Raw genomic sequence first — 17605 nt, 5'->3', positions numbered from 1 at the left:
GGCAACTTTGGGTCACCAGGTTCTTTGATAAAGGAGAGTAACATCATCTCAGCAGGATGGCTTCCCCATATCGGGAACCATGGAATTTGAATAATTCTTTTGGAATTCCTTCTTCTCTGGGACAGATTAGTTCATTTTCATTTGGTCCAATCCTTGCTTGGACTATGTCCCACCCACCTAAACACTTTGGATTCTACCTGGGGAGGTGGGATTATTGATTGTTCCATGCCTGGTTCAGCCAGATCAGATGGGGATGAATGGTGGAGACTGGCATGGTTCCCAGAGGAGGGAACAAGCTTTCCTACTAGCATCTCAGGCAGGTGCTGGAGACACTGGTAGAGCCAGTGTAACCAGCACCTTGAGCAAGATTCAGCCCTTTATCCCTACTTCTAGTTTCCTTTCTTAGAATGGAAGCGTTTTACAGATTCTGTGGTTTCCATACAGACCCAATGCAACCAGCACGAGGTACATACATCTCCAAAGCCCAATGAAAGCTGAGGCTGTAATTTAATTCCAAGCAACATAAACATAATTAAGGCTCAGGAGACTGATAGTCTCTTCTTTGTCAGTTACTCCCTGGTAGGTACCTAGGGAAATTAATTCACTTAGTCACCAGAGCACATCTACTACACTGGAGAAAATATTTGGCCCCCAATTATCCAGTGTGAATTTCAAAATTATAAGATTATTATTTTAAAAAATATTACTAAACCTGTTCAAATAAAATGGCATAATAATATATCTCATCATTGAAACACGGTGTATATTAAATTATATAATCTTTGTAAAGTACTTAGCAGAATTCCCAAGCAAGCATTCAATAAAATTGGCTGTTATGATTTCCATTCATTCAAAAAAGTATTTTTGAGCACCTGTTATGTGCTAGATACTGTGTTAGATCTAGAAAGCCAATGATGAGTAAAGTAGGCAAAGCATCTTTCTTCCCGGAATGGGAGGCAGACACTAAGTAAACTCATTCAATAATTATTAGCTATTAGACCTAGGCCTTCTTAAAGTGCCTGAGGCTACCTACATCAATGAAGGAAACAAAGACCCCTATTATTTAATTTTTCTTCTGGTGCTGAGGATTGAACCCAAAGGTACTCTACCACTGAACTACATCCTCAGCCCTTTATATTTTTAACTTTGAGACAGGGCGACCTTGAACTTGTGACCTTTCTGCCCTCAGCCTCATGAAGCACAAGCCACTGTGCCAGCAAAACAAAGATCCCTATATTTGTGGAGGTTATCTTTTAGATATTAGGCCAACTGCTTTGTAAATAAATATGTATTATTACCAATGTTGATAAGTGCTCTAATGAAAAACCTGAGGTGGAATGAGGGCTTCTAAGAAGTTCCTAATTTTGCCTGGGAATTATTTTGACCTCAAAGCCAAAGGGTGATTTATTTCACTGTTTTTCTCAGGGGTAGTACATGAGGATGTGACATTTGGCGTTTGAGATCCGGACAAAGAGTAGGATGAGTTAAGCAGAGTGGGGAGGTGGGGGCAGAGAACACATGTACACTCATTAATTCTATGCTACTGTGCCTTTGAGGCCAGGACTGCCAAAGAACAGGAGATGATTCCTGCATCAGAGGTTTACAATCATATTGAATTTGGTCCTCAGTTGCCCGTGCTTATCCCACTTCCTAAGAATCACTAAGGGTTGCTATTAGCTGCTCCGCTTCCCGTGGTCCACATTGCCTGGAACAATTAGTTCCAAATACAACAGGAATAACCTCTCTGGGAACTGAGCATGGCTTCTTGTCCTTGCTGTAATGAAAGTCACCCTAGTGCCCCCCAAGAATGTGTCAGCATACATTTGCTGCTGGATTTAAATAATCAAGCATGGATGGAATAATTCACCTCTCTCCAACACACACATCAGCCCACTTTTCTTTTTGCTACTGACTTCCCCCTCTCGTTTCAGTTTTAATGGTCTCCTTATGTCATTCTCATTAACATGTTTTCACAGCCTGGTTCATATTCCAGCTATGAAATAGTTCACATAGTTCAGAGCAGACATAATATTTACAGGAACTAAAGATGGGTGGATTCTGATAGTGGCTCATGGAATGGTCTCCAGTTTGGTTAAAATAACAAAGAATTCAAGGAATGAATGCTTTGAGTTTACTTCCCCTTAAGCCTTCCAAATACACTTGCTTGAATCCTGTGTAAAGATCAGCAGAATGCAGGGGAGTGGTGGCTCGGGTGAGAAAGCTGGGTTTGTTCAGTGCTCTGCTGTTTTACAGCACAGATCCTAAGCTGAACTCTGTTTATTGTCAATTGCTCTCCAACAAAGGGAAAAATGGAATGCGCCTGTTTTCACATTCCTGTAAAAAGGGGCCCTGGAAGACCTCAAAGCCAAAGGGTGATTTATTTCACTGTTTTTCTCTGCTTTCATTAAGACTCTAAGCTATGGAGAAGGATCTTACCAACCATCATAGTAGTGTGGTACCATCTAGAAGAAGGATCTCGAAGGGCTGTGTTTGCGTGAGAATGAAATACAACTGTCCATATCCTGTCTGAAGTTTAGGGACAGCTCAGGAGGAAACTGAGTTGGGAGGAGCATGGTAATTTCCAAATTTAGTAGCACTGTTCCAAAAGTTGGTATTCAAGGTCTAGGGGAGGGGGAGTTGTCAGCCAGTCACATGATAGGGCCGGAAGGGTCCCTTGCAAGTTCTGGTGGCTGCAGAGGTGTCAGGATCAGAACTTGGGTTCCTAATGCCTTAACCTCACACTGAGACGCATTTCCTCTGCCCAGATGCTCTGCTACCTGTTCTTCAGGGGCCAGTTCCTGCTTATCATTCATTTCTCATGGCATATGTCCCTCCTGCTATCCAAAATAGCAACACAGTTCCTACAACATATCCTCTCATTTTGATAACCTGCCCAGCATTTACTTTTTTTTTTTTTTTAAATAGGGATTGAACCAGGGTATTTTACTGCTGAGCTACATCCCCATACCTTTTTATTTTGAGACATAGTCTCCCTAAATTGCTGAGGCTGGCCTTGAACTTGCAATCCTTCTGCCTTAGACTCTCAAATTGCTGAGATTATAGGTGTGCACCACCATGTGCTACAGCATTTACTTTTTTTTTTTAAAGAGAGAGAGAGAGAGAATTTTTTAATATTTATTTTTCAGTTTTTGGTGGATACAACATCTTTATTTTTATATGGTGCTGAGGATCAAACCCAGCACCCCGCGCATGCCAGGCAAGTGCCACATTCCCAGCCCAGCATTTACTTTTATTTGATGCTTTTGTTTGTTTTCTTGTTTATTCATTACTAGACTGTAACCATCACCTTACAAGTAGTGTCTCTATTTTCTGTGCATGCCAGTGGCTTGCACATAGTAGGTGCTCAATAAAGGAGTTGATGGAGGCATAAAAAATAGAATACTTGACTCTGTACAATTTGAATTAAGGCTGAATTAACTTTGCAGGGGCCTTATCCCAGTACCTGTAGGTAATTGTTTTTTCTGGCTCTTATACAAGGAAATAACATTTTGAGGCATGTGAAACCTCTTTCTTCCCTGAAGGGAACTCTGAAACCAATGGAAAAATAGAAAGCAGGCTAGAAATATCTGATAAGAATACAACTAAATTAATCTCAAATGAGATATGTGATAGAAATACCTCAGGCCTGCTCTTATCTGAACTTATAATCTAAAACCAACTCAATGTGAAACTCTTTGGCTTTCTCCATCATTATTCTCTGGTCAGTTTACCATGTGGCCAAGGAATGGGTAAGAAAGGCAGGGATGGTCTGCTGTGGCCTGGAGCCGTCATGCAGTCAGCCTGTTTGGTGGCCAACGAGAAGAGTGTGAGTTGAAGAACATCGTGGCTTTGGTTGTTGCTGGATTTTGTTTTTGTTTTGGTTTCCCCAGCCTATTTCATACCCCGTTACTCCTCTCTTTTCCAAGTTCTAAGCTCAGACAGACACCAGTTGGGTGAAGCCTCAGGTTCAAATGATCTTAACTTAGATGTTGAAATGTGAACAGCAAATGAATTCCCAAGTCCTCACCAACTGTGAAGTTTTCCATTCACAGATAGCAGGGTCCAGGTGAAAGCAGTCTTTACCCTCAGACACCCTCTGGGCAGGTAACCCATGGTTTATTCCAAGCCACCTGATGAATCTGGAGAAGGGAATAGAATGGCCCTGTCAAGTAGGGGCTCCTCCCATTCCTTCATGTTAACCAATCTGGAACAGGCAGGAGCACGGGGAGTGCTGTTTATAGCAGCAGAGACCAGCTTGGCCCAGATGGGGCTGTTGTAGGAGATGTAACCAGGCCTCAGGTGGGCCTCTGCTAGTGATACTCTAGTCCTCTGTTCTGTGCAATTCAGACAGTCAACAAATACTGACCTGGTCCCAGCCATGTGCCCAATCATGGCTGGATTGCTCAAGAAGTCAAGTCAGCACGTGCTGGGGCAGGGGTGGGGGGGTGCTCAAGAAAGAAACAGGAGAGCTGGATCCATTATTTCATTTATTGAGAGCTCTGTGTTGTGTAAGGCACTGTTCCTGGCAACGGGGAAACAGTGAGTCCCGCAGGTCAGGGATTCCTGCATGATTTTGGCATATTCGTAATTTTTTTAAATAAAATCTTATTCCACAATTCAATATTATTATTTTTTAATTACTTGAGGGTATAGTCTAATTGTTCTAGTGCTAAGGCCATAAAAGTTGTATTATACTTCTGTAGCCAGTACTTTAAACTAAACACTTAGATATTTACTTTTATGCCCCATTTTTTTCTAAAATGTCACTTGTAAAATTAGCCTGAATTAGGACTGGGGTTGTGGCTCAGTGGTAGAGCACTTGCCTAGCATGTGTGAGGTACTGGGTTTGATCCTCAGCATGACATAAAAAATAAGCAAATAAAATAAAGGTATTGTGTCAATCTCTAAAAAAAGATAGTGAGATGGAAAGAGATAAGAGAGAGAGAAAAAACATATTTTTAAAAACTAATCTGAATTTTTGGAGAAACATATGGGATATAACCCTCCCTCTCTCTCTTTTTCTGTGCACTCCTGGGGATCAAACCCAGTGCTTCATGTATGCTAGGTCTCACTAACATCATTTCTATAAGGGGTGGCTATAGATTTAAAATTAAAGCACCTCCTAGGCTGCAGGTGTGAGGTGGTCTATGCAGTTCTAAGGATGCTTGTTCCTCTTGGTGTTATAAGCATCTAAATTATTATACCTGATAACAACAGTGCCAACTAGAGTTTTGTTTCTCCTTACTTGAGGGGGACATAGGTTAGAAGTCACCATCGTATCCTTTTGTCCAAAAAGGAGAATCCATGATCCCTCTTAACCACAAGGACAATCGCTGATGAGCTTTCTGTTTAACATTTATTCATTCCACAAACATTTGCTGAGTGTCTACTAGTGTCAGGAAGTGAGTCCCTGAGGATGGATGGATACCTACCAAGTAAGACGAGGCCCCAGTTCTGGAGAAGCTTATGGCTGAGGGGAAGACAGACAATGGAAAAGTGCCTGCCCAAACAGACGGGGTATCATAGTGATAAATGCTCAATAGGAAAGAAATCCAGGTAGTGTGACACAAAGTGACAGAATGGGACAGACTGAGGGGCAAGGAGGAGGAGTGATGCAATGTACAAGGGGGTGGGGCAGGCTTCCTGGAGAAGGGGATACTTGAGCAAATATTGGTATGAGGAAGAGTCAACATGTCACAAACCGTGGGGAAGGGAGACAGTGGGTACCTCAGACCAGCGCCAGTGGCAGAACCCGCTTGGCAGATTTAAGGAAGAGAAAGAAGGACGGGGTGAAGAAAAGAAGTTCAGAAGAGGCTGGAAGGCTTGGTAGACCAGAGACCCCGGGATGGAGTGCAGATGTGTCCCTATGTGTCATTCCGTAAGTGGGACTCTAAACAGGTTGGTGGGACAAAAGGTCTGTTCAGGTTTGTGATTTAATTTAGAGCGCCCCCACTCCCAAGGTGGAGAGCAGATCCTGTCAGTGTCTGGTCTGTCCTGCTCTTAACTGATGACCTCGCAATCCAGGGTGGGCCAGAGTCTGAAGGTGAAATCCTTAGCGGAGTTATTTTTGGAATTTCACTAGTGATCCTTAACTGGTAATCCTCCAGGTAAAACATCAGTGGAGAACTTCAGACCTCCTCTGGGAATTGCAACTGGAAGCCTCTTTGCATTAAACTAAGACAAAAGTTGTCATAAGGATGAAGCTATGCTCTATGGATCAGAAGCCTAACTCTGAATTCCTTGATACCCATCATGATTTTCCTGGTTTAGGATATTTTTTTTCCTTTGCATTACAGTGATCAATTGTAACAATCTCTTTAAAGTTGTTCTTGATGCTTGGGTGTGGTGGCACATGTCTGTAATCCCTGCAATTTGGGAGGCTGAAGCAGGAGAATCACAAGTTTGAGGCCAGCCTCAGCAACTTAGCGGGATCCTGTATTCAAAATAAAAAATAGACAGGACTGGGGATGTGGGCTAGTAGTAAGTGCCCTAGGTTCAATCCCTAATATTGCAAAAATGAATCAAAACTGAAACCCTCTTGTTAAGTAAGATGGTGGATAAGATATCTTGACACTGAGCGGGTCATGTGCCAGCTCTTTCAAGATACCCACAGCCCTGCCCATGTCAACTGTGAGATTTTCTCATGGGATGGGAGCCCTGCAGTTGAGGTTTCTCAGTCAGGGTGTGTTGTTATCCTACAGGTTTAGTGACGTAGGTGGGGCTCCTTTGGGATTGCAACAGTTAAGTCCAGCAGAGCCACAGAAGGTCACTTTAGGACATCTGAGGAGCTGACACCCGGAGAGGCCCACTTGCCTGCTGATGGAGCACTCTTGTTTCTGTAGGGTCGGTGTGGCAGATGAACCAGTGTGGGACCAGTGGCGGTGAAAGATGCCGCTGGCTTGGGCTGAATTGCATCAGTCTTTGGCACCGCCGCTGGACCCCAGTTTCCTCAGCTCCAGATGGAGTGTATCCCAGGAACCACACAGAGCTTTGTTTAAATGCTCACATTAGCAGCAGGACGGGGATCCCATTGAATCATCATCTCCTGTCAAAAAGCCAAGAGTTGTTCAAAATGAAAACAGATTTTTTTTTTTCCCCCTAAAGAGGCTAAATCACTAGGACTAATTAGTCTGGGTGGTGGTGTGTGTGTGGGGTGGTGGTGGTGGTAACTCTGCCTCCGCTGTTCTAAATAGGGGCAATGTTTTTGTTCACAGTCTGAAGCTTAGGGGGAGTAACCTTGACCTCTAAGGCTCCGCATTGAGCTCACATGTGTGTGAGTCCCATAGGAAGGAATCAGGGAATGCTTCTCTCCCTTGTTGGGTCCAGACATTTAGAATGAATAAATTAAAGGGTGCTGCTGACACAGTCATTGTCATTGCAGACAATGTGGTGTTTATATATGGACACTGGCTATCTTTCTCATAGGGCTCGATAACAAGGGTGGGTTTGATCCTTCATCATGAGCCACTGGGATGTTACACATAGGCTGCATCTACTGAAAATAGCACAAGCATCTTGTTATTTTCTCTTTCCCAATTTTTGCCTATTCATACACAAGAATAAAAGACAGCCTATCAGCCCTTCCAAAGATTTAAAGAACACTATTTCCTCTCTAAGTACTCATCAAGAACAGTCATCCATCTTCTCCTTGCCTGGATGAGGACATTCAGTCATTCATTCAACAGCTATTTATTGAACACCTACTATGTGTCAGGCACTGTCCTAGATTCTAAGTGAACATGAAGGAGACAAAGGCCAAAAGTTGTCAGACAAGTCCAAGAAGTGACTTCCCCAAGTCCCTGGAGGAGTTGATTTTGGTGTATGCATCTTCCTGACTTCTGGTCCCATGCTCTGACCACAACCCTTCACCACTAGACCACACTTCCCCAAATAAATAGCTACTTCTGCCTGCTAGGGACAGGCTGTGTGCGGCAGCATTTACGTAGGCGGCACAAGACAGCAGCCTTTCACTTAATGTTGCAATAATACCAGGCTAAACAATGTGCACCCAAATGCAAAAGTTATCCAACAGCTTGATGTTGGCCAGGTCTCTTTATTCAGCTGTCATAGGGAGCGTGCAAAATAGGAAAAGCCCGTATGTGATAAGGAAAATCTACTGAGGAAAGAGGAGTTTGATTTCACTTTGGATTAAAATCAGGTGTGAGCTTCTATTCTCTTCACTTTTGGATCCCCAGATAGGAGGAACTCAGCACATAGATAATCACTTATATGTATGTTCTGGTCACATGCTCAAACTTGTCCACAGCATGGAATCTCTGCCCTGCTGGAGGGCAGCTCCACGCTCACAGAGGCACACACACCTGTCTCAAAGTCACTCTAACCTTTTCAAGTGGCAAAAATAATTTCACATATGGGATCTGATTTGTCTTTATTTTTAGACTCTATTTTGTAAACTCCATTTTTTTAAGCTTTATTCTTTCTTTATCCTGGGGATTGAACTCAGGGGTACCTAAGCACTGAGCTACATTCCAGCCCTTTTTATTTTTTATTTGTAAACAATGTCTTGCTAAGGTACTAAAGGCCTTGCTAAGTTGCTGTGGCTGGCCTCAAACTTGGAATCCTCCTGCTTCATCCTCTCAAGTAGCTGGGATTAAGGCATGTACCACCATGCCTGTCTAGCTTTATTTTATTTTTAATTGACATAATTTTATATATATATATATATATATATATATATATATATATATATATATATGGGCTGGAGATATGACTCATTGGTAGAGTGCTTGCCTAGCATGTGCAAGGCCCCAGATTCAAGCCCAGCACCAAAAAAGAAAAAAAAAGTAATACATATTTATGGGGTACAAAATGATATTTTGTTACATGTATAGATCCTGGAATGATTGAATCAGAGTAATTAGCATCTTCATCACTCAAACATTTATCATTTCTTTGTGGTGAGAACAATTAAAATCCTTTCTTTTAGCTATTTTAAAGTATATATTATTAACTATCGTCACCACACTGTGCAAAAGGACACCAAAATTTATTCTTCCTATCTAATTATAGCTTTGTACCTGATGACCAGCCTGTCCCCTTTCCTGCCCACCTCCCTCCTCAGCATCTTTCTCTTCTCTACTTCCATGAGTTCAACAGCTTTAGATTCCACATTTAAGTGAGATACTATGGTATTTGCTCTGTGTCTGGCTTATTGTACTCAATGTCCTCTAGATTAACCCATTTTGTTGCAAATGATAGAATTTTCTGTTTTTTTTTTTTTTAAGGCTGAATAGTACTTCATTGTGTATGTACAGTTCATTTAAAAAATCCATTTGTATGTTGATGGGCACTTAGGTTGTATCTTGGCTATTGTGAATAATGCTGCTGTGAGTACAGGTATGCAGATATTCCTTCAGCATACTGATTTTCCCCCTTTGGGTTTATATCCAATAGTTGGGTGGCTGGATCAACTCTTTTTATTCTTTATTTAAAATTTTTACTATTGCATGTATTTTTCCTGTGCTGGGGATTAAACACAGAACCTTGAACCCAGTAGGCAGGTGCTCTACCATTAAACTACATTTCCAACCCATTCCACTTTTTAAAATGTGATTCTGCTGTCCTTGAATGGATTCCAGGAGTAGACTGAGATAGAAGCATATCTTAGAAGGATCACAGTGCGAGGGTTAATGGGGCAGGAGGGTGGGGGGTCTGAGGTTGTATTATCTTTTTTAAAATATTTATTTTTAAGTTTTAGGTGGACACAATATCTTTATTTTACATTTATGTGGTGCTGAGGATCAAACCAAGTGCTTGGTGCATGCTAGGCGAGTGCTCTCCCACTGAGCCACAACTCCAGCCCGAGGTTCTATCATCTTATCCCACTGCTCTGGTTCCCTGGATGTCACTCTCAGCTCTTTTTAATCCTGATCATTTCATTACCCAGAACACAGAGGATCTAGGCCCTGTCTCTGTGTTGAAGTTACTTCCTTGGGACCTGTCTCCAAACCCTCTTTGTGTTCCATAGCACCTTGTTCTTACCTCTGTCAAGCCATTTGCTGCTGCCAAGAAATTCTCTATTGATTTGTCTATGTTCCCCAGGAGTTGGACTCTCTCTGAGGGTAGGGATAGGACCACCCTATTTATTATAGTAGACATCAGCCCCCAGCCCAGAGCCAGGCCAAGTTAGGTTCTTTGTTGCTGTTGTAGATGGACACAATATCTTTAATTAAATAATTTATTTTTATTTATTCACAGCCTCAGTCTCTATTTATTTATCTTTGTATGTGGTACCAGGTATGGAAACCAGGGACTCACATGTGCTAGGCAAGCTCTCTACCAATGGCCACAACCCCAGCCCCCATGTATGGTTCTTGATAGTTCTTTGTTAAATAAATAAAAGAAAGAATGAACAGTGGCCTGTCTTTTTCAGAGGAGAAATGTATTAAGTCTTCAACTCTCTGGTCATAGTGGTGCCAGAAAGGAAAGAGTTAAGCTTTCTGAAGGAGGCAGGCTCAACATAAGACCCCCGTTCCTTTTTTTTTTAATTGGCAAAGGCAGGACAAGTGATACATGAGATAAATCCTGGATATAAAATCTCCACACATCTTTTAGGTGTTGACCTGAGCTGTTTCAGACCTGAAGGGGAAGTAAATCAAATCATTCTAGGTTTTTCTCCTAAGTGGCTCTGAGATTCAATTGTGTGAATAGAAGGCAAGGCCAGACCCAGGAATTCAAGGCTTGACCTACTTTGTCCAAGCTAATAATAAGAGGAGAAATAAATTTGCCTTCATAAACTCTCTCTCTCTCTCTCTCTCTCAAAATCAAGGACGGTGGGATAGCCTAACAGATGATAGAATTAGCACAGCAGAAGACCCCCAAGAATTGCTTTAGGATTCAGGGGACCTCCAAAAAGTCTGTTACGTGGGCCCCCACCGCGCACCTTTTTGGTGAGGGAGAAAAAGCGTCTAAATTCCCACTAACATAAACCAATGACATACAGTGATGAAATTCTGTTTTCACCTCTGCCTGTGACAGGGAATGCAAAAATAGCAAATGGCCCAGTTCCACGAATCCCCGCCTCCCTGCCCTCGCCGCTCCCGCGGGTTCGGATCTCTAAGAATGGAGGTTAGCGCATCAGCCCGCACTAGAGGCGCTCAGCCCCCGGACTCGGCGGGTGATGTCAGGCGGCGGGAGCGGCCGCAGCCGGGACAGGGAGGCCGCGGCCCCTGGGGAGCGGGGAGGGCGGGTGGCCTCGCTGGACCGACGGGCGCACCCGGCCGCGCGGCGTCGCCTGGCGACGGCCCTGGCGGCGCTGTGTTGCTGTAAACAGCAGCTTCCCTGTTACTATCTATAGCAGAATCGCCTGGCTCCCGGGTGCGGCGGCGGGAGGCAGGTTCGCGGTTCCGCTCCCCGCGCACCAGGAACGGTCTGCCCGCTGCCCTATTGTGCCTCGCCCCCTCTGGGTGTCCACTGTGGGCCCTGTGTCCCAGTCCAAAGTGTGGAAGGCGGGACACAGGGGCTCTGCAAGGGACCTGCGGCGTATTGCCCCAGAGGTAGCCAGCACGCTGGGGCTGATCCAGGGCAGTGTGACCCCGGTTGTCCTTCGCAGCGGGGCAGGAGATTGGGGGCACCTGGGGGTGTGGTACACTCTGGGGCATTTTCCCTCCCCCGAACCTCATTTTCCAGGATGAGGAAATGGCCACATAGCCGCGCTGGGGTCCCAGCGACTAAGGTCTTCTGTCTGGGCACTGCTGGGCACTGTCCTTCCAGTCCCCCAGTCCTCCCCCCTCCAAGTTCGAGCTGGAAAATCACCCGCTGCTGCCTCCCGGTTAGCGCAGCTTCCTGGCGGGACCGAACTAGTCCCCATCTCCCCAGCGCGGACTCGAGTTAGATCACCCCACTTATCATCCCACCTTGTAACCCTCAATTGGACACTTGCCTAGATAACGCAATTGCGGCCCCACTCCGCGGTCTCACTCCCCAGCCACAGCCCAGAAGAAGGCAAACTACCCCTTCTGACGTTATAGCACCGAGGTTTTGCACAATGTTTATCGGATAGTGTCTCAGATTTGACAATAACACTAATATCTCTACATAGGACTAAGAAAAAACTGCGCTATCTTCCTTGAAAACAAATGAATGAATGAACCCACATCAGAGATAAAGCAGGTTATCGTATTCTTACTTTGGATCCTCCACTTTCTGCTTCAAAACGCAGTCCTAGTGTTGCTTGAGCCCAGGGACTCAAGGAGAGGGCTGAGGGTCTAATTTCACATTTTGCATTGAATTAGGACTAAGGGAATGGGGGTAGGACGCATTCGTCCGGGAGCAGAGGCTTCAAGCCCTCAGCGCCGAGTACCAGTTTCTCCTATACCTGTCCCCAGTTTCTGGACAGTGCTAAAGAGGCGGCCGTCATCCCGTCTCTTCCGACCCCGGGAACAAGGGTCCGCATTCAATCAGGTGCGAATGTTCGCTCGCGTTCTCCGCCTTTCCCGCCTCCCCTCCCCCGGCTGCTGGCCCCCGCCTCCCCCGGCGCTGCACCCTTGGTGTTGGCTGCAGCCGGCAAGCAGTTCCCGTCAATCCCTCCCCCCTTTACACAGGATGTCCATATTAGGACATCTGCGTCAGCAGGTTTCCACGGCCGCTCACTGTAGTCGTGGGGGGAGTTATCCCCGAAATCCCACACATGGAGGGGTCCAAGAGACCCCTAAGACCGGAATGCAAAACGTTCATAGGATAAGAACATACAGGAAGACAGGAACTCGTGGCTATGAGTGCGGTGGAAGCGACAAGGCGGCCACAGAGGCACCTAAGAGCGCGCTCCTCCCCCCGAGTGCCACAGTGGTTGCGCCCAGTGACGTATTAGCTCATTCATAAAATGCTGTTATAAAAGCGGTGGCTGCGGCGCCTAGTACTCCAATCGCATCAGCAGCGAGAAGCCGAGACTGAGCCGGCGGCGGCGCAGCGAGCGAGCAGTGACCGCGCTCCCACTCAGCTCTGCTCCACAGCTCCCACCCTTCTCCGTCCCTTGGTCCCTCTCCCGGCTTTCACAAACCGTGACAATGATGTTCTCGGGCTTCAACGCCGACTACGAGGCGTCATCCTCCCGCTGCAGCAGCGCCTCCCCGGCCGGGGACAGTCTCTCCTACTACCACTCACCGGCCGACTCCTTCTCCAGCATGGGCTCTCCGGTCAATGCACAGGTAAGTTGGCTTCGTGCCGCTGTGGGACCTGGGACTCTGTGTCTCCGGGAGGAAAAAGCGGGTGGGATGCTCAGGGAAAACAGTCGGGGTCTCCCTTTAGCTAGCGAGGGAGGTTGCCGCGATTGGAGCAACCCTAACTTGGAAGCTCGGGACTTGTTCTCAGCACTGGCACGCTTGTCATAGTAAGACTTGGATCCCCTTTCCCGCTGCAGGTTCATCCTGAGCAGCCTCTGGTCCGCACTCCATGACTTGTCCCTGGCATTAGCTGGGCAAACGTGTCCCAAGCAAAGGCTCGCTAACTAGAGCCTGGATTCTCCCGGGAGGCGGCAAAAAGTGGCAATTCCCTCCTTCCCGTGGCAGCCTGGAGCAGGAAGGAGGGCTCAAGGAGGAGGGTGCAGCGGGCGGGTGTGTAAGGCAGTTTCATTGATAAAAAGCGAGTTCATTCTGGAGACTCCGGAGCGGCGCCTGCGTCAGCGCAGACGTCAGGGATATTTATAACAAACCCCCTTTCAAGCGAGTGATGCTAGAGGGATAACGGGAACGCAGCAGCAGGATGGAGGAGAAAGGCACTGCTCTGCGGACTTCTTGGGAGGAAAGGGAGAGAGTTTTCATCCAGAATGAGAAGCTTTTAAGATGAACAGTCCATAACAGGACCGTTTCTCTCCCTCTGTCCCCCAACTGCATGCGGCACTAACTCTGCTCTCCCCACCTGTGTCTGGAACACGCTCGCTCACGTCAGCTTTCCCCTTCTGTTTTGTTTTAGGACTTCTGCACGGATCTGAATGTCTCCAGTGCCAACTTCATCCCCACAGTGACTGCTATCTCGACCAGCCCGGACCTGCAGTGGCTGGTGCAACCCACCTTGGTCTCCTCCGTGGCCCCATCGCAGAACAGAGCTCCCCACCCCTACGGAGTCCCCACTCCCTCTACTGCGGCTTACTCCAGGGCTGGAGCGGCAAAGACCATGACAGGCGGCAGAGCGCAGAGCATCGGCAGGAGGGGCAAGGTAGAACAGGTGAGGAGCTCTTCTGTATCTGGGGACAGAGGAGGGGCAGTGGAAATGCGGGAACACAGTAGAGAGGGGGCAGCCTTGATGGAATTGCCTGCACTTCCTGACCCTGCCTCCAAGCCCTTTCCATCAGAGTCACACTTAGTCTGGCTCCAAGAAGTGCCCTCTAGTTTCTTCCCTGATAGTTTCCTACCTCATGTTTTAGTTTGGGCTCTTCTTTGTTCCCCTGCTGAGAATCTTACTTTAAATGCAGGTCACACCCAGCTTGCAACTGCAGGTTAGAAATGGCTTCAGAGAGGTGCCAGGAAGCTGCCAGAGCCAGTTTTATTGGGGCCAGGGAATGCAGGTGATGGCAGACACTGTTACTGAATGCTGTTCTTTTTTAAATTTTAGTTGTCTCCTGAAGAAGAAGAGAAAAGGAGAATTCGAAGGGAAAGGAATAAGATGGCTGCAGCCAAGTGCCGGAACCGGAGGAGGGAGCTGACTGATACCCTCCAAGCGGTAGGTAGATCCTCTGGGTCACTCCTTTTAAAAAGTAAGGGACAAAGTTGGAGATTGGGCATAGGGAGCAAGGCCCTGGAGGAAGACTGTGCCTTATGCTGTCCTTCATCCCCCTGTGTACAGGAGACAGACCAACTTGAAGATGAGAAGTCTGCTTTGCAGACTGAGATTGCCAACCTGTTGAAGGAGAAGGAAAAACTGGAGTTCATCCTGGCAGCTCACCGACCTGCCTGCAAGATCCCGGATGACCTGGGCTTCCCAGAAGAGATGTCTGTGGCATCCCTGGATTTGAGTGGGGGCCTGCCAGAGGCCGCCACCCCAGAATCTGAGGAGGCCTTTGCCTTGCCCCTGCTCAATGACCCTGAGCCCAAGCCATCGGTGGAGCCGATCAAGAGCATCAACAGCATGGAGCTGAAGGCTGAGCCCTTCGATGACTTCCTGTTCCCAGCATCATCCAGGCCCAGCGTCTCTGAGACCGCTCGCTCAGTGCCAGACATGGACCTGTCTGGTTCCTTCTATGCAGCAGACTGGGAGCCCCTGCACAGTGGCTCCCTGGGGATGGGGCCCATGGCCACAGAGCTGGAGCCCCTGTGCACCCCGGTGGTCACCTGTACTCCCAGCTGCACTACTTACACGTCTTCCTTCGTCTTCACCTACCCCGAGGCTGACTCCTTCCCCAGCTGTGCAGCTGCCCACCGCAAGGGCAGCAGCAGCAATGAGCCCTCCTCTGACTCACTCAGCTCACCCACGCTGCTGGCCCTGTGAGCGGGCAGGGAAGGGGAGGCAGTGGGCACTCACAGGTGCCCCTGCCCCAGTTGGTGCATTACAGAGACGAGAAACACGTCTTCCCTCGAGGGTTCCCGTAGACCTAGGGAGGACCTTATCTGTGCGTGAAACACACCAGGCTGTGGGCCTCAAGGACTTGAAAGCATCCACGTATGGACTCAAGTCCTAACCTCTTCCGGAGATGTAGCAAAACGCATGGAGTGTGTATTGTTCCCAGTGACACATCTGAGAGCTGGTAGTTAGTAGCATGTTGAGCCAGGCCTGGGTCTGTGTCTCTTTTCTCTTTCTCCTTAGTCTTCTCATAGCATTAACTAATCTATTGGGTTCATTATTGGAATTAACCTGGTGCTGGATATTTTCAAATTGTATCTAGTGCAGCTGATTTTAACAATAACTACTGTGTTCCTGGCAATAGTGTGTTCTGATTAGAAATGACCAATATTAAACTAAGAAAAGATATGACTTTATTTTCTAGTAGATAGAAATAAATAGCTATATCCATGTACTGTAGTTTTTCTTCAACATCAATGTTCATTGTAATGTTACTGATCATGCATTGTTGAGGTGGTCTGAATGTTCTGACATTAACAGTTTTCCATGAAAACGTTTTATTGTGTTTTTAATTTATTTATTAAGATGGATTCTCAGATATTTATATTTTTATTTTATTTTTTTCTACCTTGAGGTCTTTCAACATGTGGAAAGTGAATTTGAATGAAAAATTTAAGCATTGTTTGCTTATTGTTCCAAGACATTGTCAATAAAAGCATTTAAGTTGAATGCCACCAAACTCGTGCTCTTTTCATTCTGGGAGTTTTGTAAGATTCTGAAAGGTATTATTGAAGACCAGTTTGTCAGGAAGGGTAGCTCCTGGAGGGGGACACACCCCTCTGTCTGATCCCTTACCAAAGAGGAGAAGGAAACTGGAGAGGCGATTTTACAAATATGTGTCTTCTTTCAGCATTGCTGAAATTCTCTGCTTTCTGGCTCTGGGGGCAGAAATCTGTCCAGTAGGTTCTGTGTCTTTCTGCTTCTTTTTCTGTTTTGGTAGCAATGGGAGAAATGTTTAAATCTAGTTGTGCCGACCCTAAATTCAGATGTTTTAATCTTTTTTTTTTTTTTTTAAAATATTTATTTAATTACTTTTAGTTTTCGGCAGATACAACACGTTCTTTTGTATGTGGTGCTGAGGATCGAACCCGGGCCGCACGCATGCCAGGCGAGCGCGTTACCGCTTGAGCCACATCCCCAGCCCCAGATGTTTTAATCTTAAAGGACTCCTTTGAGCAAACAGAGCTAAGATTTGCACACATGAGTTTAACTTTTTTTAAAAAATGTGGTGCAGTCGATTGAGCTCAGGTACTCACACAATGCTAAGCAAGTGGTTTACCTAGCCCTATTTTAAGTTTTGTATTCCTCAAAAAATTATGTGAAGGGATGCTCCTACCTTAAAGGTGAACAAAGTGAAGACTAGTTGGAAAGAATGATTTTCTCAACATTCTACTGTGGGGATTAGAATCTTTACTTCCTACTCTTTGTCCAAACCATCAGGTTGAATTGCCTCTTAAAACTAGGTTTAGCTAGGTGTGGTGGTACACGCCTGTAATCCCAGTGGCTTGGGAAGCTGAGGCAGGAGAATTGCAAACTCAAAGTCAGCCTCAGCAGTTTAGTGAGGCCCTGAGCAAGTTAGCAAGACCCTGTCTCTAGATAAAATACAAAAGGGCTGGGGATGTGGCTCAGAGGTTAAGTGCCCCTGGGTTCAATCCCTGGTATCAAAAACAAAACAAAACTAGATTTAAGGGCTAGGGATGTGGCTCGGTGGCAGAATGCTTGCCTAGCATGCACAAAGCCTAGGATTCAATCCCCAGCACCACAAAATAAATCAACAAAAGTTCTGCTAATTAAAAAAACAAAACAATAACTAGTTTAAAAAAAGTTTTCACTTGGTTAAAAAAGCCCCAACTTTTTAGTCTTTAGCGCTTACATACTTAGTTGGCATATTTTATTCTCAAAAGGAAAAGAGGACTATTGTCCTATCCCTTGGTAAAAAGTGCTTTGTGATTTCTGAAGTTGCTTTAACATCAGGAACAAGCTGGCTCCAAGAATTCAGAAGAGATCTCAAAGAGCACAAATAAGGGTTGAT

At 46.0% G+C, this 17605-nt stretch overlaps 1 protein-coding gene across 1 annotated transcript; it reads left to right on the top strand.

The window, feature by feature from the left end:
• Positions 1 to 12866: 12866 nt before the first annotated feature.
• Positions 12867 to 16252, top strand: Fos (Fos proto-oncogene, AP-1 transcription factor subunit). The gene is made up of 4 exons (XM_046441097.2): positions 12867 to 13166; positions 13930 to 14181; positions 14569 to 14676; positions 14800 to 16252. Exons 1-4 carry the CDS (start codon positions 13026 to 13028, stop codon positions 15439 to 15441), a joined length of 1143 nt encoding a protein of 380 aa, XP_046297053.1. The 5' UTR covers positions 12867 to 13025; the 3' UTR covers positions 15442 to 16252.
• The last annotated feature ends 1353 nt before the right edge of the window (positions 16253 to 17605 follow it).

The sequence above is a fragment of the Marmota monax genome, unplaced genomic scaffold, assembly GCF_021218885.2.
Source record: "Marmota monax isolate L192 unplaced genomic scaffold, Marmota_monax_Labrador192_F-V1.1 WCK01_AAM20220418_F8-fsc00017, whole genome shotgun sequence".
Taxonomy (NCBI): Eukaryota; Metazoa; Chordata; class Mammalia; order Rodentia; family Sciuridae; genus Marmota; species Marmota monax.
Note: the sequence above shows the minus strand (reverse complement) of the source record. Positions and strands in the feature narration are given on the sequence as shown.

Bases quoted from the DNA above. Each gene is read 5' to 3' on its own strand.
- Fos (XM_046441097.2), top strand. From the start codon at position 13,026: ATGATGTTCTCGGGCTTCAACGCCGACTACGAGGCGTCATCCTCCCGC. The intron at 13,167-13,929 runs GTAAGTTGGCTT...GTTTTGTTTTAG, and splicing joins GCTCTCCGGTCAATGCACAG to GACTTCTGCACGGATCTGAA. The intron at 14,182-14,568 runs GTGAGGAGCTCT...TTTAAATTTTAG, and splicing joins GGAGGGGCAAGGTAGAACAG to TTGTCTCCTGAAGAAGAAGA.